Source organism: Benincasa hispida, chromosome 11, assembly GCF_027475165.1.
Source record: "Benincasa hispida cultivar pf3 chromosome 11, pf3_genome.v1.1, whole genome shotgun sequence".
Lineage (NCBI taxonomy): Eukaryota > Viridiplantae > Streptophyta > Magnoliopsida > Cucurbitales > Cucurbitaceae > Benincasa > Benincasa hispida.
In genome coordinates, this window is record NC_143488.1 from 67975849 (window position 1) to 68002538 (window position 26690).

The 26690-nt window shown below is 32.6% G+C and overlaps 3 protein-coding genes and 1 long non-coding RNA gene across 6 annotated transcripts; 2 read left to right on the forward strand and 2 right to left on the reverse strand.

The window, feature by feature from the left end:
- Window positions 1-932: 932 nt before the first annotated feature.
- LOC120090919 (uncharacterized) lies at window positions 933-12590 on the reverse strand. The gene is made up of 7 exons (XR_005485606.2): window positions 12451-12590; window positions 12054-12356; window positions 10982-11147; window positions 10251-10384; window positions 3407-7131; window positions 3154-3276; window positions 933-1069 (listed from the first exon to the last, which is right to left on the reverse strand). It is a non-coding gene; the product is annotated as an uncharacterized LOC120090919 (long non-coding RNA).
- IRX9 (Nucleotide-diphospho-sugar transferases superfamily protein) lies at window positions 3191-7502 on the forward strand. 2 transcript variants are annotated; one of them, XM_039048610.2, is made up of 3 exons: window positions 3191-3996; window positions 5415-5643; window positions 6990-7502. In XM_039048610.2, the coding sequence occupies exons 1-3, from the start codon at window positions 3371-3373 to the stop codon at window positions 7173-7175; spliced, it is 1041 nt and encodes a 346-aa protein (XP_038904538.1). In that variant the 5' UTR covers window positions 3191-3370; the 3' UTR covers window positions 7176-7502. The 2 variants fall into 2 exon arrangements, with proteins under 2 accessions (XP_038904538.1, XP_038904539.1); XM_039048611.2 differs by having other exon boundaries at window positions 3297-3996; window positions 6993-7502.
- On the forward strand, window positions 9863-13105 carry LOC120090917 (protein IQ-DOMAIN 2-like). Its single transcript, XM_039048609.2, has 5 exons — window positions 9863-10040; window positions 10150-10437; window positions 10962-11183; window positions 11394-11513; window positions 12113-13105. Exons 1-5 carry the CDS (start codon window positions 9966-9968, stop codon window positions 12905-12907), a joined length of 1500 nt encoding a protein of 499 aa, XP_038904537.1. The 5' UTR covers window positions 9863-9965; the 3' UTR covers window positions 12908-13105.
- Window positions 13106-14269: 1164 nt separating this feature from the next.
- On the reverse strand, window positions 14270-18270 carry LOC120092034 (alpha/beta-Hydrolases superfamily protein). Of its 2 annotated transcripts, none has more exons than XM_090307627.1 (7): window positions 18209-18270; window positions 17513-17979; window positions 17046-17237; window positions 16652-16891; window positions 16253-16470; window positions 15152-15406; window positions 14270-14699 (listed from the first exon to the last, which is right to left on the reverse strand). In XM_090307627.1, exons 2-7 carry the CDS (start codon window positions 17922-17924, stop codon window positions 14466-14468), a joined length of 1551 nt encoding a protein of 516 aa, XP_090163753.1. In that variant the 5' UTR covers window positions 17925-17979; window positions 18209-18270; the 3' UTR covers window positions 14270-14465. The 2 variants fall into 2 exon arrangements, with proteins under 2 accessions (XP_090163753.1, XP_090163752.1); XM_090307626.1 differs by having other exon boundaries at window positions 18199-18237.
- Window positions 18271-26690: the final 8420 nt, after the last annotated feature.

Here is a 26690-nt window from a genome sequence, read left to right on the forward strand (position 1 = left end):
TATAATTAATTTCTTTTACTTTACCTGCAATACACTTAGCATCAAACTATTCTAATAAATGAATCAAATTAGTATGAAAATCCAAATTCAGATATGTAATTGGAAGAATAGCCATTTTTCTAATTGTATGATTTATGATCAAAATCGCGAGGGATAGGGCCCACCTCATATTTAAAGATCCAATGTTCCATATCGTTTCTCTCCCTTCATGTCTCACGTTTTTAGGAAGATAATGACAAGGATTTAACTATGGAGATTTGGGGATTTAGTTGAGAATGGTTAGTTAATGGTTAGTTATGATTTAAATATGTATTAAATATTCAGTGCTTGTTTTTTTTTTTTTTAAATAAGATTATTCCCTTATTCCGTGGTATATATGCAGCAATACAGATGCAAAACAAACATAAACGTGAACAGTAGATTAGCAATACAACAAACGGAGGTACATAACATCATAATCTTCCCTTTTATTCATAGATATTTTAAATTTTTCCTATTTTATTCGTTCATTCATCACATCCACATTGTAATTATAGTTCATTTGTTCATCTTTCAGCCAAATATTTCTTCAAAAGATCACAATTTTATATGGAGGCATGTGGGACGACAATAAACAATATAACAACTTTAAGGTTGCTTGCTTGCATGTTTCGTTTGATGCCAATTTTTGATAATTCATGGAGATTATCGCTATGAAGTTACATATTGTGATAATCATCATTCCTTGTCGTCTTTCCAGAACTGTAATTGTTTGTCATTTGTGTCTCCATTGTCAATTTCTTTTTCATTTTCTTCTTTTCGCTTCAATTTATCCAACTCCCTAGTGAAGTCGGCTATCTCCCTATTTGATTCAAACCACACAAGGAACAAACATAATGTATAAGAACTATCAACAAATATAGTGTATGTAATAAATCTACCTTGAACAACTCGAATGTATTTCCTTCCGTCTCCATCGTGGCCAGATCATGGATTTCCACATTTGAGACCATCAAATTCTTCAAGTTTGTCGTCATTAGGTTGAGTGCTTCAATGACCTCATCCATGCATTTTGCATGCATGGCACAATCTAGTACAAGTTACATATGTAAATCACTCACTTTAGTTATCTTTTAGCTATTAGAAGGTATTTTTTTAGTTGTTACAAGATTTAAACCTTAGTATAAGATTTTAAATTGTCTTAGGTATTTTAAGTTGTTAAAAGTCTAATAAAAACTTTAGCTAGTTTTAGTACAACATATTTGTGACAAAGTTCTGGCTTTTTTACGAATAGGAGATATACACGAGGATACTATGGATATGAAGTAAAAGAATTGAGAATATAATACAAAACACAAATACCCTAGTTTGTGAAACATATACATTAATATGTGTCCTAGGATGTTTGTAGAGAAAATTTATTTATACGGTTAATGATGGAAAATCTCAAATTAGGGTCTTTTTCTTTACCTACATACTATTTTTGCATCCAAAATTAGATATATATACTTCTCCCAATTTTTGGAACTTTTATCTACGAATTTATGTTAGGTGATACTTTTTGTAATCTATCGTTACTAACTTTTTTTTCTCGATTTTAGAATTCGTTTCTAGGATTTTTTTTTTTTTTCAAATGTTGTTCATTAAAATAAATCACCAACATTCCTTAATTTGAGCGATTAGTTTATTTTTATTTGAATTTGAATTTTTTTAGTATTTTAATTTGATATTTTCTTAAAGGATATTTTTTATATTTGATAAATCCTATTAAAAATTTAAAACAATCATTTTATCATTTATTCAAAGAAAAAGTTGGTGGCCATTTTTTAAAATATGTTTTGGCCATTTGTCCAAAGAATCCAATTAATTGAAAATACAATCAATATATGAAGCCCAATTTCAATATTTGAAAGAGTGAACTAAAAATTCGAGAAGCCAAATCCAGGGAATCGACAAACGCGGAAGATAAAATAAATTAGTATATTTATAATTTTAGTATATTTATAATTTTAGTATACAATAGTAAATCAAAATTGTAGGATACATCAGTAATCTATCACAAATCAAATCAATCGACAAACATATTAAATTTTCGAGTACAACCGTTAGTGTATTAGATATCAATCAACAAACCTATTAAATTTTCAAGTATAATCATTAGCATATCAGATATCAATCTACAAGCATATTAAATATCTAGTCCATCAACATACTAATATATATCAATAAATAATAATATTAAATATTAAATATTCCAAGTGTATCAGTAATATATTCAAATATAAAACATGGGTATATTAGACATTAATCAATGAATACTTGAATAAAGACATGAGTGTATCAACAATATATCTACCACCATTCAATATTTTGTATGAGCAGTATGTCTAATATCAATCAACATTCAATCAATAATTTATTTTGAAGTAAAGAATGCATGTTTTATTTTATAAGTGTGATATTCTAAGTGTATCAATACTATAATAGATATAAAACATAAGTGTATCAAACATCAAGCAATAAAAACTTATAAATAAATCTAAGTGTATCGACAATATATCTAAGACAAATCAACATTCCAATTTTATTAACAATATAACTAACATAAATCAACATTCAATCCGTAACTGATTATGAAATAAAGTATGTGTATTTCATTTTATAAACACGATATCTAAAGTGTATTAGCAGTATATCAGATATGGAACTAATCGATAAATACATGAGTACATTAGAACAATCACGTATTTTAACCGTGAGAAATTTTAGACCTTTGATTATTTTAGTATTTTACAATTATAACAAACAATAAATAAAACATTAATCAATTCAAATAGTATATATATTGTTCAATTCTAATAATACATCTCAAAAGAAATACAAATGCAATTGATATCTATCAATTCATATATATATTATAAAAATATAATTGGAATTTATATTAAAATTTTAAAAAACGATAATCTGGGGGGCATGCCCCTAACCTTATGTGACTCCGCCAATGTATATGTATATATTGAAATTTTAATTTTATAATTTTCTCTAGAAATAGCTAGAGTATCGATATTTTCATCCAAGATTTTAAAATTAGTTTATATTAGATTAAGAAGGTTTTAAGTAACGTATAAGTTAGAAATTTCCAAGCAAAATGAAGAAAATGGGTTTGATCCTAACCTTAAATGATATTAGTTGATGAGTTCCATCCCACCCAAAAATTTGGTACACAAAAAACCCCTTCCTCCTTCCTTCTTTCCTTCCTTTTACTTCAAGAAACAGCTAAATCAAACCATCTCCTCCCTGCAAAAACAATGAAATTTCATCTTAAAATCCGCATTCTTCTTCATCATAATAAAATTAAAATTGCTTCCCTTCATTTTTCTCACTCCAAAAAATGGGATCTACAGAAAGACCAAAGAAAAGAGCTCACCTCTGCAAAAAAGCCATTCTCCATTTCTCCCTCTGCTTCTTCATGGGCTTCTTCACCGGCTTCGCTCCAACCGCCACCACAAAATCCTCCATTTCCGCCGCTCTCTCCAACACAACCAAACTCCTTTCTCCGCATAAAACTTCGAATTTCAGCCGGAATCAGGCGGCAGAACCACCACCGCCGCCGCCGGCAAGGAAAAGAAGAGATCAGGAGGAATTAGCGAAGAAGATCCTGCCGCCAAGAAGGCAGCTTATCATCGTGACTCCGACGAGCAGTAGCGATAGGTTTAGAGAAGTAGGGTTGAGGAGATTGGGGAACACGATTCGGCTTGTTCGTCAGCCATTGCTGTGGATTGTGGTGGAGGCGAAGAGAGATTCGAGTAATGTGGCGGAGATTATGAGGAAAACAGGGATTATGTATAGACATTTGGTTTTCAAGGAGAATTTTACGGATTCAGAGGCGGAGATGAATCATCAGAGGAATGTGGCTTTGAAACACATTGAACATCATCGGCTTAGTGGAATTGTTCATTTTGCTGGACTTTCTAACTTTTATGATCTTCGATTCTTCGATGAGCTCAGGGAAATTGAGTATGATTTCTTTCCTTTTTTTTTTTTCTTTTTTAAATATCCTTCCCGGCCTTTTCATTTTTTGAAAAGAAAATATCCATTTTTTTTACCATAAATAAATATCATTTGTTTTAAAAAATACTCATGTTTTTTCAAAAATTACTATATTACTTTTGCCCATTTCATAAACCTTTTCAAACTACCATTAGAATGGACGTCCGGTAAAATCTAGGACGAAAATTGAGGAAACACTATAAACGGTCTAAAATTTGAATGGATTTATACTCCATTTTTTGGAGAAAAAAAAATTTATATATAAAAGGTTAAAAATAATATTACAACTTTTGAATGAATATGTTGACAATATATATGTCTAGTGCTACTTGTAGATATAGCAATAATGCCTAAAGTATCATCACATATAGCACAGTGCAAAAGAATTTGCAAATATAATAAAATTTAGATCTAGATCTCATAAACTATTTTATTACGAGGAATTAGATTTTGAGATATTTGTAATTCTTAAAAATTGTTGTTATATACTTCATTATTAACCTTAAAAGTGCTACCCATTACAATTACTTGATAAAACTATATACCCAAACATGTTAAAGTGAACTTAACTTAGTAGTAATTGAGATGCATTTACTTCTCTTAAGATTGGACATTCTATTTTTCATCTATATAATTGCTGTACTTAGAAAGAAAAAAAAAAAAAAAAAAACTACTGAAACGCGGCTCATCAATCAAATCATACCTTAAAATCAATCTCCCCCATTTGAAATGTATAATATTAAGGATGTAAATACATTTTCAAGTGTTTAATTTAAAAAAATTAAGTCATTTAAAAAAAATGGAATTACCAACTTTTGAAGAGTATTTTAAATCATTTTGATCAAAAGTGTTTAAATAAAAATGAGTTTTTTGAAAAACACGGTTCTCAATATTATCTAAATTTTATAAAATGGAATGAAAAGAGAAAGATCACCCAAATTTAGCATGTATTTTTTTTACAAATGTAACATTATTATCATTATTTGTGTTATATTTGCGTTGAATTTTGAATGTAAAATTTTGAAATTTTCTTGCTATACTTAAAAATAAACATTTACAATAATGCTATTTATGCATTAGCTTCAAATTTGGAAGAAATAATCTCTCTTTTCATTTTTCTCCCTCACTTAATAATAATCAGGTAGCTCAGTTTAAATTACCATTTTCATATTTCTAAATTTTAGAACTATCAATGATAAATACTGATAGACTTTTATCAGGATAGAAGTATCTATCATTAATAGTTCTAAACTTTTGTTATATGTTATAAATATTTTAATTTATTTTTCTATATTTAAAATGGTCCTAATATGAATTAAATTTAATTTTGTTTGGTTATTAAATAAAAATGGTAAATAACAGTTATTGGTGTTGAATAAATATAGGGTGTTTGGGACATGGCCAATGGCACTGGTGACAGCAAACAAAAAAAAGGTGGTAATTGAAGGGCCTGTTTGTGATTCTTCTCAAGTAATAGGATGGCATTTGAAAAAAATGGCTAATCAAACACTGCCTAAACCCCAAATCCATATTTCCAGCTTTGCTTTCAATAGTTCCATTCTTTGGGACCCTGAGAGATGGGGTAGAACTTCTTCTGTCCAAGACACTTCTCAGGTATATTAAATTTATTCTCTTTTTGGTATTTTTCTACATAAATATATATTTTTAAAATGTTAAATTATAGATTCAAATAGCTTTTTGATCAAATTATAGATTCAAATAGCATTTTGATCCCTATACCTTGAAGTTTGTTCAAATTTTGTCATTGTATTTTTAATTGTCCAATTTTAGTCCCTATACTTTCAATAAATCTTAAATTTAGTCTAGTTTATTGTTGATTTTTATTTTTATTTTTTTTTATATATTAACATTTTTACAATAAATTTTGAAAATATATTCACATATTATATCTTCTTGCATAAGAATTATTATTATTATTTAACCAATTTTGATAAATTTTAACTTTGAGGGACAAAATGTAAGATTTATTAAAAGTATAAAGATAAAAACTAGACACTCGAAAATATAAGAACTAAAATTGAACAACAAAGTATGGCAACCAAAATTATATTTAACCTAAATTATATTAGTTTATTTTATTGATCTTGAACTTTAAAAAGTATTCACTAAAGTCTTGAACTATTGATTTTGTATCTAATTGATCCTCAAACTTTTTTAGGTGTCTATTAGATGCTAATTGAACTTTTAATTTTTTGTTCAATAGATTCTTAAATTATGTATCTAATAGGACTTTGACTTGTTTTATACTTTTTAAATTCACAAATCTATTACACATACAATGAAGCTTATAGTGCCGTTGTTATTAGACTTACAATTCAAACATATTTAATAGATTAATTGATTTCTTGAAAAATATAGAATATATCAACGATTTATATACATAAGAGACTGAAAGTTTCACCATCAAGACACTTTTGAAAATTTATATTTTATAGATTAAATAGACAACAAATCTCAAAGCTTATGGCTAATTGTAATTTAACTATTCTGTCAAAAAAAAAAAAAAAGTATATTGTAAACTATATTTAAAACTAAATCAAGAGCCTTGATTTTGGGTGGGATCCACTACACCAGCTTGTAGGAAAATGAATCATTGGTTGGAAAGTTTGCTCAACCTCCAATGTTTGATCAAGTTTCTTTCTCTAATCATTACGCAAAAATAATCCTAACGTGGAAATTCATTTTTTCATAGAATGTATTTATCAAATAATGTGTAGATTTATAATTTTTTTAATGCAAAAATCTCAGTCAATAAAAATACGACGTAAGAAGGTGGATATAGGCTGATACCAACTGTTTTCCCACATATTTTATATTTCAAAACAATATCAAAATAAAGTTTAAAAAAAAAAAAAACACATTTTAAGATTGTCTGAAATGATTTATATTTACTGTTTTTAATAATTATTCCTGATGACTTTTTTATTAATTTTCATCAGAAGTCTGTCAATTTCGTGAAACAAGTAGTACTTGAAGATGAAGCGAAACTAACCGGCATTCCTTCGGGAGATTGCTCAAAAATCATGCTATGGTCTCTTCGTACGTCCTCAAAAACTCCACCAGCCAATCAGCAGATGCCACCTGTAGATGATGTCAGCCAGATTCCGTCACAGCAGGGGACATAATAAAGTTGACTCCAAAGTCATCCGACGGCACAAAGATTCCAAAATTATTTGTGGAAAGCATAGATTCGCCCATCCAACGGTCTTTAATATTTCCGATTTTTAATTCATTTTCTTTTCCAGAGAATTTTTAATAGGTTCAGTATATAATGTTCCTCAGTTGTAATTTTTAATTGGTAATTAAAACACAAATAGGTTGATCTGCTGAAGCCCGGTGGGCTGGTGGTCGACTCTGTAAAGCGGAAGTTTCCGGTGCTTTTGAACTTGAATTTTGGGGATGACTTCGAAAATGGTGGCAATTTCAATAAAAGATATTTGAATTCTAAATTACATCATGCTTGATCATAGAGAAAAACTTAATTGCTGATGCTAAATTTTGGCTAAGAAAGAAAGTGTCGGACCTTCACGTGACATCAACAATAAATTTATAATTTTTGAAAAGAGATGACATGCAAAGCAAAGAAAAAGAGCACAAATGCTTAAGTCAGTAAGAGAATTTGTAGAATTGAGAAGAAGTCATAAGTTTCATAAGGGATTTGATCAAGGGTTTATTTTAGTCCAACAAGGATTAGGATATGAGTTTCTGAGCTAAGTTATCTCTCAAGCCAAATGGGCCAAGGCGTGCGTTTAGCATGGCCTCTCCATCAAACTCCGAGCCTCGACCTCATCCTCATTCTTGGTCGAGGTCGAGGCCAATGAGGTTGGTTTGGGCTTTTGACCCAAACCATCCTCTTTTCAAGGCCCAAAAAGGTCATATTACGTTATGATTATCAAACGGAGAGGATCAGCCTCAACCTCATCCTTGGTCGAAGTCAAGGTCGATCGGGCTTTTTCATGCTCGAGCCCAATTAACCCTTTTTCTTAAGTCCACTTCAGTGTCTTGGCCTAATTACTTTCTCTTCTTCGTTATATCGCTTTTAACCTTGATTCTAGAATCCATACGTAACATTAGCCCCCACCGCCAAGTTAGGATTTGTGACCTTTCTAGCTATTAGCCATGGGTTTTAATTCTAAGAACCTATCTTGGGAGCACGATCTCCCCTTCAATTTCCACGCTACCCTATCACGAAGCCTAGTTCATACTTGTTGAGGGTTGTTGGACCTATCGAATTGAACCCTTTTGAGGTCCAACGAACTTCCTAACGCACTTCTTCATCTCATGACGAAGTTATGCACCAAATCGTGTCAGACCCACCCCAAGATAGGCCCAACAACTGGTCATTGCTCTCCTGACCCAAGGAGGGCCTCGAGTCATGAGTAAACCTGGAATATTATTTGACCAAGCCTGTTCTCGATATTCTTCTCTGTCCTGAGGGCAGAGTTATGATTACTTCACCCACCATTTCGTCAGATGGGTTGTTGCTTTTGCTTATCTTCAATAACCCTGTTAGCTTGATCATAAGATTTGTAGCTTCTTTACCTTGCACTGATTATGGAGCAAAACTTAATGATTATCGTAACATAATATTAATAACAAAAAATCAAACCATTAATATGCCCCTAAGCAATCTTTAAAACAAGTGATAAGTTGATATTGTGGAGTTAGCTTTTAGAAAATGAATATTAAACGTGGCAAGTACCACAAACCACTAGATAATCATTTTTCAAACAACGTCTGTCGTTCATTTTTTTAATCATCTAAATAAGTAATTGTCAAGTGACTACCAATAGAAATGAAACTTTTTAAACAGTAGAGATGCAATTGAAACTAAACTCAAAGTTTTGAAGCATTTTGAATAATTTAGCCATTAATATATTAATTTCCACGAACATCATCTTAATCCTATCATAGGTGACCCAAATTACTATGTACTTGTTTTTTTGTACATCACAAATGAAGATTGGGAGTTCAATTAACATAAGCATAGCATGACCTACTACTACAATTTCACGATACATTCCAATACTTTTTGTTTCCTTTGAGCAGAAAACATATGGGAGTGAGGGTATTTGAACTTCCATAATTTGGATATGATATACATATCATCCATAGGAGAGTGATACCGACCTACATTGGTTCGATCGGTTTTGGTCAGTCAGCACGGTTTGTTGAATTGTTTTGATCACCCCTAGCAGGAACCCATAAGAATCACGTGCTATAGTATTTACTAGCTACATACAATCTAAATCAAAATCACAATCAAAGGTTTTGAAAAGCAGAAAGAAACTGAGCATCTAATTATGATTCTAAGTTTCTAACACGGATCCAAGATCCAGCGACCATCTGATTCTTATAGGCAGAATCAGATACTTTCCTTTGAAAGGGAGGGAAGAGTCAGAGGGAACTGGAAGTGCCAATTGCGCTGACCTACAAGCTTCAAATGTATTATTGTTTGTTTCCCATGAAAATAGAAGGAAGAAAAGGTCATTTGTGTGGTTCAAAGTTCTTTGAGATTTTTATTCGTAGATTTGTTTTCAATGGGTTGATAATTTCTTGAATAATTTGCAATTTTAATATCTGGTTGTTGTGATATGGTAACAGTAGGTCTCTGTTTTTGCATATTTTCAAGGTGACTTTGCTGACATCTTAAGGAAATGTTAGACAAGCTAAAAGGATATTGAACAGAAAATTGTAACCATCTTCCCCACCAAGCTTTATTTGGCTTTAGTGTAATGGGATTTTATCAACTTTTTCTTAACTGAACTGAAGCTAAGTATTTATATGATGTTGTATCAGATGTGAAATTCCATCTCTCCTGTCACTGTAATTACAGGGTTTTTTTTTTTTTTAATCTCTTCTTCATATTGACTTTATTCCCTGAAGAACATCGAGTAGAACATAATCATAGACGGATGGGAAGGAAAGGAAATTGGTTTAAAACTTTGAAGAAAGCTCTCAGCTCCAGCTCCAAAAGGAAGAAAGACCAGGTTTATGACTTTCCATCTTGTTTATCATGTAGACTAGATTGGAAATTTTCATCTTCTTTTGAATTTTCTAATATTCTTGCAAATTTCGCTATGGTTTTTTGGCATGTAGAAGACTAAAGTGTCTGGGAAACAAAAACGCCCCAGTTCAGGTCTGTCTTCTTCAGTGACTACTGCAAACCAGATAAGTCAGGTAGAAAAAGTAAAACCAACCTGTGAGGAGAATGAAGACCACTGCAAAGCTCATCATGTTCCAATTTCAAATTCCACAGGCATAGCTTCTAGTTCTGCTACCTCTGCCACTCGGTTTGTCCAGACCATTACTGAGACTCAATTCACCAGAAAATCTAGAGAGGAAATGGCAGCAATCAAGATTCAATCAGTTTTTCGTGGATACCTGGTGTGAACTCATACTTGCAACCCTATCATTTAAATTATAGAAAATGTTAAATGCCATGATATGCTTCCAATTTTTACACACGAGTTCCCACATCAATTTCAGTTGATCATATTAACTGAAAAACTCTCAAAGGATTTTTAGATAATTTGTATAATTTAACCCTTTCATTTTTAGTTTTTAAAAGAAATTTATAAGTTGACTTCCTAAAGATTTCAATAGGTAATCTTAGATAAATAAGTAGTATTGACAATTCATTACCCTCAGTAGAATCTGAAATCATATTAAATGACTAAATTATCCTAATGGGATAAAGTAAATTTAATATTTTATCAAATGCTTTCACTAAACTTACGGGTTAGAAATTTAAAACTTTTATAAGGTCCAACAAGTTGTCGTCAATATTAATTGAGACAAAAATGATATTAATTACCAGTGTTCAATATTTAGGACCTCTTGCCACTTAACCCAAAAGTTTAAACTAAAAGGTTACAAGTAAATTTAAACATTTATCAATTTTAACACAGGCAAGATCGGAAATACGAGCCTTAAGAGGATTGTTGAGGTTGAAATCATTGATGGAGAGTTTTGTTGTGGATCGTCAAGCCATGAACTCCATTCGGTGCATGCAAGTTTTTGTTCGTGTCCATTCCCAGATCCGATCAAGGAGGTTGAGAAAGCTGGAGGAACATCAAGCTCTGCAGAAACGGCTCCTACAAAAACATACAAAAGAACTAGAGATTTTTCAGGTCTTCATTATCACTTATCAGTTTTCCTCAACTATTCTATGTTGGAGATGAATTTCTTGGTCTACAATCCAGCAATGGGATTGGTTTTTGTCTAATCTCTCTAAACATTTTCCCTAATACTATTGACCAGAACAAGCAGTTTCTCATGCTTTAATTATTTCCTAATAGCTTCATTCTTTAAATGTCATCAAAAAGTTGAAATTTCAACAGGTTGGGAAAGGGTGGAATGACAGCACACAATCAAAGGAACAGATTGAGGCTAAACTACAAAGCAAGCATGAAGCAGCTATGAGAAGAGAGAGAGCATTGGCTTATGCTTTTTCTCAACAGGTGATTTATTTATTATTCCTAATAGAATTTACACATTTGATCCCCTGAGAGTAAGAGAGAAGTGATATAAAAATATTTGACACTAAGTTGTAGTAAGGATTCTTTTTTTCATTTCAACCAGGATATCTAGCCTCACTCCTTACATTATGCTCATGGTCCACTGCACTAATATCTGGAGAGCTTCAATCCACTCCAAAGCCGATTCTGGAAAACTACAAAAGATTTTAGTTACTAAATTTTTAATCTAGGGGGTTTCAATGTAAGAGTTTGGAGGGCATCTCTAAACATCTTTGGCAAGATAGTTATAGAGTAACAATTAGTCTAAATCATCATCATTCGGTTGGCTTTCCATTCGTTCTTTTTTCCTCTTATAGTTTGCTTATTGCCAATTTGCTTACAGGTTGCTTTAAAACTCCTCTTTGAAAATCATTTATTGTGCTTGCTCAATGAACATAGAAAATATTACATTATAAAGCTAATGGAAAATTATTTCTGTCATTGTGACTATGTATTAATTAGAATGAAAGAAAACATTCGGACCTCAAAATGGAGAAATTTACCAAGCTTTCATCTCAAGCCTCTATGAATTCCTTCAACAGAAAATCTCGAGAAATTCTTCAAGGTCAATAAATCCACTATTCACAGATCCGAACAATCCCACCTGGGGTTGGAGCTGGTTGGAGAGATGGATGGCAGCTCAAGAATGGGGGGACGTGAGCTCTGGCATTGCTTGTGGAGAAATCAATAAAGCCAATGCTCAATCTGAACTGACCTCCGAGACAAATTTGCCAACTGTAAGCCAATCCGAAAGCCATAGATATACCTTCAAGCCCTTCTCACCTTCTAATAGACGAAGGTCAGTCGAAGAGACGAAGAAATTGAAATCGTCAAGCAGAAAAAAGAAGTCGGTTCCAGAAATTGAAGGATTCGGACTGACCTTGGAGGCAAATTCGCCAACAGCAAGCCGATCCGAAAGCAATAGATATACTTTCCCGTCCCCCTCAACTCCTTCAGCGCAAAGGTCAGTTGCAAAAGGAACGAAATCAAAGCAATTAGGCGCAAGAAATAACTGGATTCCAGATTATGACTGCAAGAGCTTGGCGAGTATACAATCAAACAAGTCACTTAGGCATAGCAATGGAGGACCTAGATCATCCTTATGGGACGAAGAAAGCCAAACCAGATCACCAATTCTTCCAAGTTACATGGATCTCACTGAATCTTCAAGAGCGAAATCTAGGTTGCAGAGTCCAATTGAGATGGAGAATAATGAAGCTCGAGGAAGGACGTCGTTTAGTTCTTCTGCTAAGAAACATTTGTTATATCCGCCATCTCCGGCCAGGTCGAGGCGGTATTCCGATCGTCTGAAGATGGATTATGGCTTGAATGAATAAAATGGCAGAAGCAAGGGGGAGATCGTTTGAAATTTGATCGCGTCAAGAAAAAAGCGGCACGTTAATGGTGGGAAGATCGCCATGAAATCCGCCATTTTCTTTCTTACAGTTGCATTGCAACTGTATTTCGTTTCGTTATGGATCAATAATGTTACATTTTATACTTTTTATAATTTTATATTTTTCTATTTTGCCCTTTTTAAGATGTTCATTCTTTTCGTGGAGATGGAGCCACCATCAACCCGCTTGAGGCAAGGATGGATGGAAGTTGGAACGGATGCGAAGAATACATATATTCTCCATCCTCGTTTCCCATTCCACCACCTCGTTTATTTGCTTTCTTATTTTTTTAAAAAAATATTATATATACACGCACGTATATCTATCTATATGTTCCAATCAATTATTAAACTCTTATGTATAGATAATGATATGGGTTATTTTTAAATATAGAAAAATAAATTAAAATATTTATAAAATATGGTAAAATTTTAAAACTATCAATGATAGACGTCTATAGACTTCTTTCAGTGTCTATAGTGATATTGATAGAGCGTCTATAATTGATAATTCGAAAATTTTGCTATATCTTATAAATATTTTAAAGATTTTTACCATTTGAAATAATTTAATATAGTTGAACCATTTTGAAATTGAAACTCCTATATATAGGTAATTAAATAACTTAATATGAAATTAATTTTATTTCATTTGAGATATTTTAAGAAATTTTCATGAAGAATTAACTATTTCAAGTATAATTCATAAACAATTAACAATTCTGCAAAAATGGAAATATCTCTACTTGTCTGACACATACTCAAAGCTCTAGGTAGTTAATTTATTGGAATTAAAATAAAGGTGAAGATCAAAATAGTTATTTTTAAAAGTTCAATCCTAATATGGTCGTTTTCAAGGAATTTTGTAGAAATAAATTTGAAAATTCATGGACTAAAATCGACATTTTAAAAATTCAAAAATCAAAATAAGATCTAAAACAAAACGAAATTACATGGTTTGTTATTTAAAAGCAAGAAAAAAAAAGGTTGGCCTTTTTTCTTTTTTATTAATAATTGTAGGCTAAAAGAAGTTTGCAAAATAAATACACGGATAATGAAAGGTAAGAATTGAGAGATCCGGAAATATTATTTAGAACAAAACAAAATCTTAGAAAATGTTTGGCACAAGAAGTGAAGCTAAGAATTTTATGGTTGTGGTTGTGGAGTTCATACTCTAGTTAATAAATCATAGAATTGAATTTTTCTAGCGAGCCTACAAATTCTATGGATCAAAACTCTTTGAGAAAAACAACTCCACTCTCCCAACTACTAATCCTCGCAGAGTCAAACATGTTCTAATAAGTAGCGAAAAGAACCAAGGACCTAAGCCTCATGAATTGCAGTTAAATATAGAAGTACAAAGCAATGGGGATAAAATTTCATACCCTTGTTCAAAGAGTGAGAACAAGACATATGACATCTACATCAGCACCAATATGCTATTCTTAGCTAAAAGGAAGTGGAAGAAACAAGCCTGAGGTATTATTCGAGATGACGTATCATTTTACGGTAAGATCTATGTTTCCTTCTAAAGAAGCTTCCATCCTTTCTCTTCTGTCAACTGGCCCCTTAGGAGGTCCAAAAATGGTGGAAAATATTTGTCTGTGACATTCGTCACAAAAATAGAAAAATGAGAAGTGCCCTTCATTTGGGAGCTTATGTAATACGGCTGCTGGTAAAATGCGGCCTATATAATCAGTCATTGATTGTGGAACTACCTGATCATCTATTCCCTGTTCATCATTCATAACCAAAGTTTATATTAGAAAAAAGAATTAGAAATTTACACGTCCAGCCTCTCAATTTCAAGTCCAAAATTATGCCTACACTGGTTCATTTAGTATATTAGTGACGAAAACATGCCATGCACGTGAAAATGCCAAAGTTTTAATTTAAATTTAAGCTCCAATGCAAATATACGATATAACATATACAAATATCTTTTTTTCCTAAAACTACAATGTAATAAGCAAAACAAAAAAAGGGACTCATTATTTATGTTATTAGTGAAGTGTGTGTGAGTGGATGTCATAAGAAAAAAGACAAACTTCCAAATAAACAACAAAAATATGTTCATATGCTCTTCCCATGCAAATAGAAGTTAGAACAAACTTGTCAAATTTAACCAATTAGCATAAGACTATCTGATTTCATGTGAGAGAAAAGAGCAGTGGTTTGGCCTTACCTGCCATATATGAATCGGACCGACAAATCCTGCCAATTCACATTCTTCCTGGTTGTACAATGATTTGAGCCAATGAAGAATGCTAGATCTTTGACACTTTCTTTGCACCCTGAGATCTGCCAAACTAAACCCCCAATTTGACACCAGTAACATGGTTTCTTCTATAAATGGCTTGACATGTTTCTGGCGGATCGACTCTTCCACGTTCCTATACCAAAATTCCCTGAATTTTGGATCTTCGATCAAAACTTCATCCTGAAAGTGTGAAGATTATTTTGTATAAATATTAGGTGTGAGTTGAGGCTGACCACTAGAAAGGTGCAGGAATGTAAAAACTAAAAAATAGTTGCCAAAGAAAAACTCTATTAGATAAACATGGAGTTTCATCTCAAAATCATTTATTTTTCTTTTCACAATTGTAAGTGTCCGAGTTAGCTTCCACACGATTAGACTAATCTCACGAGATAGACTGTCTGGCCCTATAATATTTGAGTGCCAAAAATACTCAAAGAATATTAAATCCTATGTAAATGACCACCATAAATTGAACTCATTTCTCTAAGTCCTTTATTAAACCCATTGCCCTTTTATACCATCTATCTCAAAATCAATTGACAATGAAAAGAGTAACCTATGTATCTTACAAAGATAGTGAGGTATCCTCACATTTTCAATATAAAATCATCGACATGCCCCTTCAAGATAGTGCTTCTTTAGTTTACTATTCTCTAATCGGATTCCATTTTTTTTTTCTCGAATTCAACAATATGCATGGTGGGAGATTTTAACATCTAACCTCTTAGTCGAATGTACATATTTTACCTCAATTGAGCTATGCTCCTATTCAATAAATAATAATAATAATTTTTTTAAAATATATATATATATATATATATCGGACCCGAAAAGAGTGAATCTAAAGAGACACCATCTTGAAGAAGCATGTTGAGAATCCCACATCGAAAAGATAAAACTCACCATCTTTATAAGATACATGAGCTACATCATTCCATTTCAATTGATTTTTAGATAGAACCTTTGTTTATCTAATAAGCTTATCATTGAACTTATAGATATAGTTTCAATAGTCCACGAACTCACCTTCTTTCTCAGTGATAGAGACAACTGTCTTTCAATTTCTTCATGTCTTCCTGACAAAAAACTTCGACGATAGAAGTAGGATAGAAATCTAGGACATCTACGAGCTAAGAAATATAGAAGTCTCTTTCGTGGACCCCAATTTTCCCAAGTTCTTCTCAACTCGTCCCTGCTCATGCTTTTTTCATATGGATTGATCATTGGAGCCACCAGGATTGCACCTACAATTTAAAAAATATTTAATTTATTGAATTCCAAAGTAAATGCAAATATCAGAGTAAATTTCACAATCCAACAATTAAAATGAAAGTCCAAAGGAACAAAAAAATTTGTGCCAAAAAAAGCAGTATCACAGTACGATATCTCCACACTGTTAAAATCTATACGTATATTCTTACACACCTGCAATTCTGTCTGGGATATATCGAAGTGCAGCCCAAGCATGTATAGCTCCTTCTGAGTAACCAAGCACCCAAAATTTTCCATTAACACTAACAGCATCAGCTAGGTGCAACATATCAAATGCTGATGAATTCAGGTTTCTGTAGGGATGAGGATCACTCTCCCCAAAACCAGGAAGATCATATGCAACCAAGCGAACACCAAATTCTTCGAGCAAAGACATTTTGACTCCCGGTATACCTGCCATAGAAATAGATGCTTTAATCTCCGTTTCCTCTCAATATTAGTTCTGCAACAATCTTCCTAAAATTTAGGAATGCCCAACTTTTGTGATTCGAGAATTGCATTTCAAAGAATTCAAGAAGCTCAAGGTATTCTATCTTGCAAATGTTACCTGCAAATCGAGATGAAAGAAAAGAATGTGGAGCTATAATGGAAAATCTAGCTCTATCAGCTGAAACACCAAATACATCATAGGCCATGTGCCTGCCATCGGGAAGAAGTATGAGAGAAGCACTAGGAAGATGATCACGCACCTTCATTATCGGTCGGCTAAAGCTCTCTTGTCTGTTATTTACACAGATTACTGCAAATAATATACACCATTTCATCAGAACTCTTACTGAATCAAGATCATAATACCACAGGATCATAATTACACTCATATATTATCATAGCTTGCATTCAATGACAAAGGATATACTTGCTACAGTTGCCAGTACCACTAAGATTAAATCAAGGGGAAACATGACAAGATCTCTCCTATATGGGTATGAAAATAAGCAACAGGGGAAATGTTATGATTGAACCAATTGATAAAAAAAATAAAATAGAATAGAAAAACCCAAAACCAGAACACACCTGTGAATGCGAGAATGGAAACAAAGAATATGACCGGCCAAGCATAAACAGGGTCGCGATCCTCCGGCAAAAACTCGTTTAAGAAACTCAGTCTAGAAGTAACACTGGCGCAAGGTCCTTTAAGCTTTTGTACGTACGAATCCTCGGTAATCAAATTCTGCTGCACAATGTCCCTACAACCTCTCCCCAATTCAAGAAGAATTTCACCCCAGGCGACGGCAAACCCCTTAACCTGACTCTTCAAACTCTCCGATTCATCTGATTCATCGTTCCCCGACTCGACCTGGAAAATCGATCTCGTATTCTCGAACAATGGTGAAGAAATTCCGACCGGTTCTGCCACGTATCGGATCCCCGAATCCTCCCATAAACTCGCAAATTCTTCGCTCCATGAACTCGATATTTCCGACATCAGTGACTGAATACTCACTCCTTCAACCACTTCCGAGACATTAAACTCCGGCGAACTACAATGAAGATGCGAACGAAATGTTTATAGCATCAAAGTCAGAGATTCATATACTTTACTTAAAGCAGAAAATTTCGGAGTAATTATGTGAAACCATCATATAACAGAACTAGAATTGATAATAGAATCTTGTTTGTTCAACCACGTAAGAACCCTAGCCGACCACCATTCAAAAAGAATCAAACTATGACGCAAAAGACAAGCAATATGACAATACTTTGACACACCTCCGCACCGTGAGGTGCTGGTAATAGATTCCGTGGAGTAATTGCTGAAGTGTGTGTTGAAGGAGAAATTTTGATTCATTGCCACATCATCAATGAAAGTTCAGGTCTATTAAAAAAATTATAAGTTGGATTGGGTCGAGTAATTAAGGTCGCTCGGGCCCAACCTAATTCAAACCTGTGGTGAAATTTTGGGCTAAATTAAAGATTAAGCTCAAGCCCAGTATTTCAGCCCAACAACAAATGGGTCCAAGCCCAATTTTAGCTCAAACCCAATTTTGGAAAGTAATAGGCTCAAGCCCATGTAAGGTTCATGAGAAACCTCTATAAATAGAGACGTTATCTCTTCATTTGGGGGGAGGTTGAAAGAATTGAAGGTAAAGGCAAGTCTGAAATTTAAAGGATCTGAAGAACATAACTCAACTCCTCCAAAGCTAAAGATTAGAACATAACTCAACTCCTCCAAAGCTAAAGATTATCACTAAAGCTCTGAATATCAGAAGACATATCTGAAGATCAGAAGACATATTAAAACCCTGAAGATTTAAGCTCCCAAGATCCAAGACTCGGGCTCTCAAGTGCTGAAGACTGAAGCTTTTCAAGCTTCGAAGACTGAAGTTCTCAAATTCTGAAAAACTGAAGATCTGAACTATTTGAAACTTTGAAGATTAGAAAATTTCAACAAATTGACCGTACCTTCACAACCAACAAGCTAAAGATTCAATCTCCTCAAACCCAAGCGCACCTGTGAACTCTATAAATAGAGAAGTTCTCCTCATTTGGAGAGGTTAGCAATTTTATACTCTAGAGAGCTTATAGAGAATTCTTTACAATCAGAAGACTCCTTGACTCCTGAAGCTGACCACACCTGAAGACTGAAGTCCTTCGAAGATACAAGCATCCTGAAGTTCTTTAAAGATGCAAGCATTCTGAAGACTGAAGTCCTTAGAAGATACAAGCAATTCTACATTTAGAGAGTCCAAAGAGAATTCATCAACAAGCAGAAGACTCTCAAGACTCCTAAAGCTGCACTCTTAAAAGATAGAAGACTCTTAAAGGCTGAAGTCCTTCGGAGATACAAGTATTCTTATAAGACTTCAACTCCACGATCATCACGCGCTTTGCTTCCTCAAATCAAGCGTACGCATTCAACTGAGAGAGAATCAAAGGATCAAGTATTAGAGATCGAACCACATCGCATCAAATCAACTTCAACATCAACATCAACTTAAGTTCAACTCCACGAAACAAGTTTCTCCAGAAGCCTCGTGCGAACACTAATCCTCCAAGAGGATCAACAAGCCCAAAGGCCGGTCTTCCAAGAAAATCAACAAGTCCAAAGACCGATCGTCCAAGAAGATCAAAAGGCCTAGGTCGATCATCCAAGAAGATCGTCAAGCTTAAAGATCAATCATCCAAAAAGATCATCAAGCCCAAAGCCCGATCATCCAAAAAGATCAACAAGCCCAAAGGCCGATCACCCAAGAAGATCAACAAACCCAAAGGCCAATCAACCAAGAAGATCAACAAGCCCAAAGACCGATTGTTCAAGAAGATCAACTAGCTTAAATTTTATAGTTTATTTTGAAAGCATCAAAATACTGTGTATTAGAGATTGTACTCACTTTCTACATGAAATAAATTTCTATTGAAATCTCGTGCGAACAGTGTGATTTATTAAAAGTGTTTTTTATTATAAATATTATGATAATATGTGTTTATCAGTGTCTGTAATCCTACTCCTATTTATCAAATTATCTGTAAATATTGACATTTGCTGGATTTTAGAAGACACACATTGACCAAAATCGAAAAAGATTAGACAAAGTGGAGAAATCCATCCTTTTTATTTTATTTACTTTTGTTATTTATTTATTTTATATATTTATATATTATGTTTATTTATTTTATTATATTATTATTATTATATTATATTTTCTCTATATTCGTGTTCTGGTATACTCCCTAATTTCACAACAAGTTATCAGCACGAGCTCCTACCGTTTAAAGGTATGTCCTAAAAGTATGTCGATTTTTTCATCTTCGTTATAATTAATAAATAAAATGTTGTTTTACATATCTGATATATATTAAATTTCTAATATTGTGACGGTGTTACTATAAAAATATTATAAAGTTAGAAATGGTAACATTTGATATTTATTTGTCATTAGTGCTTGATGCCAAAATGCACTTGGATGCCATAAAAATGTGATCATCAAAAAACAAATTTTTTTTCTAAAGGTCGTCGTAAATTGATGCACTCGAGGCTTCAAAATTTTAAATCAATATGTTAGAGAAGACATTTTATTACATTTCGGATTTGCTCCTGCAGTAGCAATATCGAGAAAAATGTTTTAAACAGTATTCTAAACTAATTTAATATATTCTCATAGTCGAACAAAATAACGAATTATTGATGAAAAATCATGAATCTCGACCAATTGGAACAACATCATTCCCTAAAATAAATGCTATGAATGTTAATAGTCGTGGTCGAGGTAGTGGTCGCTGTCGAGATCATGACCATGGCAGATGAATAAATAATTATAATTTTGGGACAATTGCAAATATAGATATTAGACCCAAAGTATTAGCAGATATAACATAATGTAAAAACATTATAAATATGGTCAAATTTAAATAGTCTATCGGTGATAGACCATATTATTGGTAGGAGTCTCTCAATGATAAACCATATCACTAGTAAGAGTCTATCGATGATAGAAGTCTATCGCTGATAGACATGGGAGTCTAGCAATGAGACTATAAACTTGGCTATATTTGCAATTTTTTTTAAATGATATTATACACTTGGTTATTATTTATAATACTACCAATTGTAATTACCCTATAATTTTTATGGAAATCGTTCTAACTATTCAAATTTCAAAAGAATCACAAAAAATGATGATCACAGAGGAAAAAATCCATAAGATAAGAGTTCAAAAAGTGTTGAAAATAAATGTTTCCAATGCGGAATGACTAGGCATTGGTCACGTACCTGTCGTACGTCAAAACACTTAGTTGATCTCTATCAAGCCTCCTTGAAGGAAAAAGGGAAAAAAAATGTTGAAGCAAATTTTGATAGTGACATATTTTACCCATCCCATATGACAAATTTGGATGTGACGGATTTCTTTGAATCTCCTAAAGAGAAAATTGGCAGAATTGATGAAACATCAAGTGTTTTCTTTGACTTTGAAAATATATAGATTTATTGTCGTTTTTTATTCATCTCCATGTTTTTTCTTCTTTTCTTATTAGATGGTAATCTTTGTATATTCTAAATGTTGTTTTTCTTATTGTCATTATTTTCTTTTAATTAAGAAACCTGAAACATTTTCATATGTTAGGTGACTAAAAAATGAGTAAAGAATATTTATGTCTGACAGACAGTGCAATTACACATACAATACTTACAAGTACAAAATAGTTTTTCAAACTGATAATGTTGGAAGCAAAAGTTAATATGATATCAAATTATACAAACCTGATTAAAGGATTTAGAAAAACAAATATTATTTTGCCCAGAGAACAAAAGTTACAATTGACAATGCATTGTTATCTAGTCAATCAAAAAGAAATCTACTTAGTTTTAAAGATATGTGTTGCAATGGTTATCATATCGAGACTGACAGAAAGAATAATACAAAGTATCTTTGTATCATATCCACCATTTTATATGAAAAACGTATACTGGAAGAGTTACATGCGTTATCTTTTGGATTATATTATACTCATATATGGGTAATTGAAACATATGTAATAACGAACTTGAAGTTCGTGAATTTAGACATATTTACAATTTGGCATGACAAATTAGGTCATCCATGATCTATAATGACGAGGAGAATTATTGAAAATTCAAATTGACACTCACTAAAGAGCCAGAAGATTCTTCAATCTAATGAATTATCATGTGATGCTTGCTCTCAAGGAAAATTGATAATTAGACAATCACAAGCTAAAGTGAGGATTGAATCACTTGCGTTTTTAGAACGAATTCATGGTGATATATCTGAACCTATTAACCCACCAAGTGGACTATTTAGATATTTTATGAGTATTACGCATCCAACAGATAGGCACATGTATGCTTATTATCAAGTCGAAATGTTGCATTTGTAAGATTACTTGTTTAGATAATTAAGTTAAAAGCACAATTTCCTGATTATACAATTAAGATCATTCGTCTTGATAATGCTAGTGAATTTACATCCTAAGCTTTTGTTAATTATTGTATGTCAACTGAGATAAGTGTTGAACATCCTATAGCTCATGTTCATACACAAAATGGTTTAGCACAATCATTCATAAAGCGTTTGTAGTTAATTGCTAGACCATTGCTTATGAGAGTTAAGCTTCCTACATCTGCAAGGGGACATGCTATTTTGCATGCATGTCATTTGTACGCATTAGGCCAGTATCTAATCATAAGTACTTGTCATTACAATTAGCTTATGGTCATGAGCCAAATATTTCTCATATGAGAATTTTTAGATTGCAGTATATGTTCTAATTGCTCCACCATAAAGCACTTAGATAGGTCTTCAAATGAGGTTAGGAATATATGTTGGATATGATTCTCCATCAATTATTAAATATCTTAAACCCCTGATGAGTGATGTATTTACTGCACAATTTGCTAATTGTCATTTCAATGAGACAAATTTTCCAACATTAGGGGGAGGAATTAAGAACCTGGAAAAAGAAATTACATTGAATGCATATTATTGTCTCATTTAGATCTCCTGTACAGATCAATGTGAACTTAAAGTTCAAAAGATAATTCATTTGCAAAATATAGCAAATCAGTTGCTTGATGCATTTATAGAAGCAAAGAAAGTAACTAATCACGTATACCAGTTGCAAATTCCACTGAAAATTGATATCCTAACACAACAAGTTGTCACTAATGAGTTTGAAACATGCCAGAAGCGTGGTAATCCTCTTTGAGGATATAAATACCCATGAAGAAATCCTTGATATGACTAGTGAAGAAGGTGAAATACCTAAAGATAGTAATGAAATTTCAATAAACTGTGTCATGACAGAAAAAAAAGGAAACCGAACTAATGTAGTTATTGACAACAATTTTATATATAATGTTACTCTTGACATTATATATGAAAGTGAGGATCCTGAACTAAAATATGTTGAAGAATGTCGACATAGAAAATATTGGCCTCAATAGATAGAAATAATCGAGACAAAATTAAACTCACCTTCAAAACATCAGGTTTTTGGACCAGTAGTCTGAACACCAAAAGGTGTCAAACTTGTGGGATACAAATGAGTTGTGAGGAAATGATATGAAAACAATATGGTCATAAGATATAAAACAAGACTAGTTGCACAAGATTTTTCATAAATACCTAGTATTGATTATGAGGAGACGTATTCTCCAGTGGTGGATGCAATTACATTCAGATATTTAATTGGTCTAGCTGTGTATGAAAATCTAGACACGCATCTTATAGATGTAGTCATAACATATTTATATGAATCTCTTGATAATTATATTTATATGAGAATCCCATAAGAATTTAAGGTACCTAAAATATATAAATCAAATTCCTGGGAATTGTATTCATTAAAGTTACAAAAATCGCTATATAGATTAAAACAATCCAATATGTCTATGTGTTTTTATAAAGAAATCATAACCTGAGATTTATTATATATTGATGATTTGGGCAGAAATTCCTGAAAAGATTTCAAAGACAATAAAGTTTTTAAAGAAAAAAATTAAGATGATAATTTTTTTGTCTTAGCTTGCAAATAAAGCATAGAGCAAATGGAATTACATCAATTTATACATTAAAGATATGTTGTGGATTATGTACATCATGAATACTCCTATGATGGTTCATTCACTCGATGTGAAAAGGATATATCATCTGATCTCAGAAAGATGATGAATGATATTAAGTCCTGAAGAACCATAAGTTTTGAGAAATAAGTGCACTTATATAGCTTTACTAGTCTATACACTGCACTTTGTAGTGTTTTTTTAAAAATAATTTTGTCACATATATATGATATTCCTCTAGAAAAGGATATTGGACTAGAGTTAAACATATGATACATTCTTGTGTAATTTATCTAAGCCCTGGAATTAGCCCTTAAGGGAGCAATTTATCTACTCACTCCGAGCTCAGGGAGGGAGTGAATTCCTTCTTGTGTAGCCGTGTTCTCTACTCCCCAATCAGACGAATCTCCAAAATGGTAGGCTTATTGAATCAGCGATCTAGCCACTCTCACCCGTACAAATCAAAGAACTGTCCTCATAGACAGAAGTTCACAACTCGCTCAAGATTTAGTTCATGTTACCTATGGTTATCCTGGTGAAATGTAAGCCTATATTATGAATATCGTTATATAATGAGACTAGACATTTCGTGGTCCGGTCTTATACAAACTTCTTTGTATAAAATATTCTCACTCACATGTCTATACATGAATGATCAGGATTAGATCATCTGTAGTACTTCACAACAATTTTAACACCTACAAAACGAGTCATACTCGTAGTATCACCAGGATAAGGTACTCACCTTATCTATCTACTACAGACCATTTGGGTTATCACTTAAACATGGTCCATCCATATGTCTCTACATACATGTTTAAGCTACAAGATAACCTTGGATGTTAGTTTATTGGTTTGTAGTTAATGTAATTGAAAAAGGAATAAAATATCATATATTTTATTAAATAAACAATGAGATTATACAAAACATTTACAAACCATGGGACCCTATTAGATATAGGGCATCAACTCAATATTTTGGCCCAACGTCTCTCTTTTTCTTCCTCCCTTAGCCCACTGGCCCATTTCTTATATCCCTTGTGTCTTCCCAAGCTCAAGATTCTTGGTCTGAAAATGACCCATAACAATATGCATTGAACTAAACGTGGACTGCTTTTAATATCTATTAAAAGTACAAAATTATATGTAGACATTTTAAAGTATATTTGACTAAAATAAAATGAGAGATTCAAAGTATAAGACTTAAACATAAATATAAAGAGGGGAAAAAACAATTTATACTATTAGGAGGACTGTAAAGCTAGTTGCTTCTTTATCACTACAATAAAAATCTTCCAATAGGTTTAGGCTAGGGGCAAAAAAACTCATAGCATGCCATTGATATCATAAAGAAAATCATGGGGGCTATTAGGGCCCATAATGGAATGAGTTTGTATTGTAATTTAATCCAAAACTCATGTTTGGATTGAGTGTTTTGGGCCCGTTTTAAAATATTAAACTCATTTTGTCATAACAGTTTACAATTCGACCATCTTTCCCACCGTTTTCACACTTCACGATCCAATTTTTATTTTGCCCTCGACTTCTCACGCATTCTAACACTCATTTGATTCTCAATAATCCTGATTATATTCCAGCCTTCCAAACAGCCCATTGAGATTTCACCCATTGACACCGGTGGCCTATTTTATGGAGGCGACAATGGTGCTAGATAGAATAGGTATAAGTAGGGAGTAAACTTTCAAAATAAGGTACAAAGCTTAAACGTGCCCATCTGTATAATTATTCTATATTGTAGGTTTCACAAGTCGTCTCAAGCTTCTAATTCAACATGACTTGCTGACTCGTTTCACACATCAACTTAAAACCTAAAAAAAATAAAAATAACGTGCTCAAAGACCCACTCTACCATTATCCGTCAACCTTATAGTCAAAATCCATGTTTTTCTATTTTCATTTGTTTCAATTTGCGTCTTTTTCAATCAAGCTTTCCTTGTTTTCTCCAAATAATATATATATATATATATATATATATATAATTAATTATTAATAATTAAAAAAGAAACTCTTTCGATTAAATCGCCTCGAAGGCCCCTTTGTAGGGGCCTAAATGAAATGTAGCACAATATTCAAATTTGCTAAAAAGAATGGTTTTCTACTTACTTTTGTCGAATGCGAAAGTACCATATTGTCCTCAGATTGCGCTCAAAGGTCCGCTCAAACGAATTCTTGTTTTTTCCTTTTGCTTCTCACTTCTTGCACTAGCTTCTCACTCATTTTTCTCAATCTTCATTAGGCACGAATGTAATTTTTCTTTGATCTCTTTCCTTTGTTTAGATTTTTCCTCCCGTTTCTTTCTCTAGTTTCTCGCTCCGACCTCTCGCTTCTCGCCTCATTTCTCTAATTTCTCATTAGACACAACTGCAATTTTTTTCTTCAAGAAAAAACTACAAAACAAATAAAGAAGAGAAAAAATTGAAGAATAAAGAAGAAGAAAAGCATCGGAGAAGACGACGACGATGCAAAACCAACAAGAAAATAGAAGAAGAATAATGAAGAAGAGAAAGAAGAAGACGAACACAAAAAATACACATTTTTTTTTCTTCCTTTTTCATATCGAGCAGCTGCAAAACGAGAAAGAAGGAAGAAGTACATTGAAAGTCAAAGTGATAATTTCTCATAGTCCGCAAAGAACCAAAATTTATTGGT

Excerpts from the sequence above, each read along its gene's own strand:
- LOC120092034 (XM_090307627.1), bottom strand. The coding sequence starts at position 17,924 with ATGTCGGAAATATCGAGTTCATGGAGCGAAGAATTTGCGAGTTTATGG. Across the intron at positions 17,238-17,512 it reads TTCCATTCTCGCATTCACAG|TAATCTGTGTAAATAACAGA; the intron begins GTGTGTTCTGGT and ends TATTATTTGCAG. Across the intron at positions 16,892-17,045 it reads TCTTTCATCTCGATTTGCAG|GTATACCGGGAGTCAAAATG; the intron begins GTAACATTTGCA and ends TTTCTATGGCAG.
- IRX9 (XM_039048610.2), top strand. The coding sequence starts at position 3,371 with ATGGGATCTACAGAAAGACCAAAGAAAAGAGCTCACCTCTGCAAAAAA. Across the intron at positions 3,997-5,414 it reads GATGAGCTCAGGGAAATTGA|GGTGTTTGGGACATGGCCAA; the intron begins GTATGATTTCTT and ends GAATAAATATAG. Across the intron at positions 5,644-6,989 it reads CTGTCCAAGACACTTCTCAG|AAGTCTGTCAATTTCGTGAA; the intron begins GTATATTAAATT and ends AATTTTCATCAG.
- LOC120090917 (XM_039048609.2), top strand. The coding sequence starts at position 9,966 with ATGGGAAGGAAAGGAAATTGGTTTAAAACTTTGAAGAAAGCTCTCAGC. Across the intron at positions 10,041-10,149 it reads CCAAAAGGAAGAAAGACCAG|AAGACTAAAGTGTCTGGGAA; the intron begins GTTTATGACTTT and ends TTTGGCATGTAG. Across the intron at positions 11,184-11,393 it reads AAGAACTAGAGATTTTTCAG|GTTGGGAAAGGGTGGAATGA; the intron begins GTCTTCATTATC and ends AAATTTCAACAG.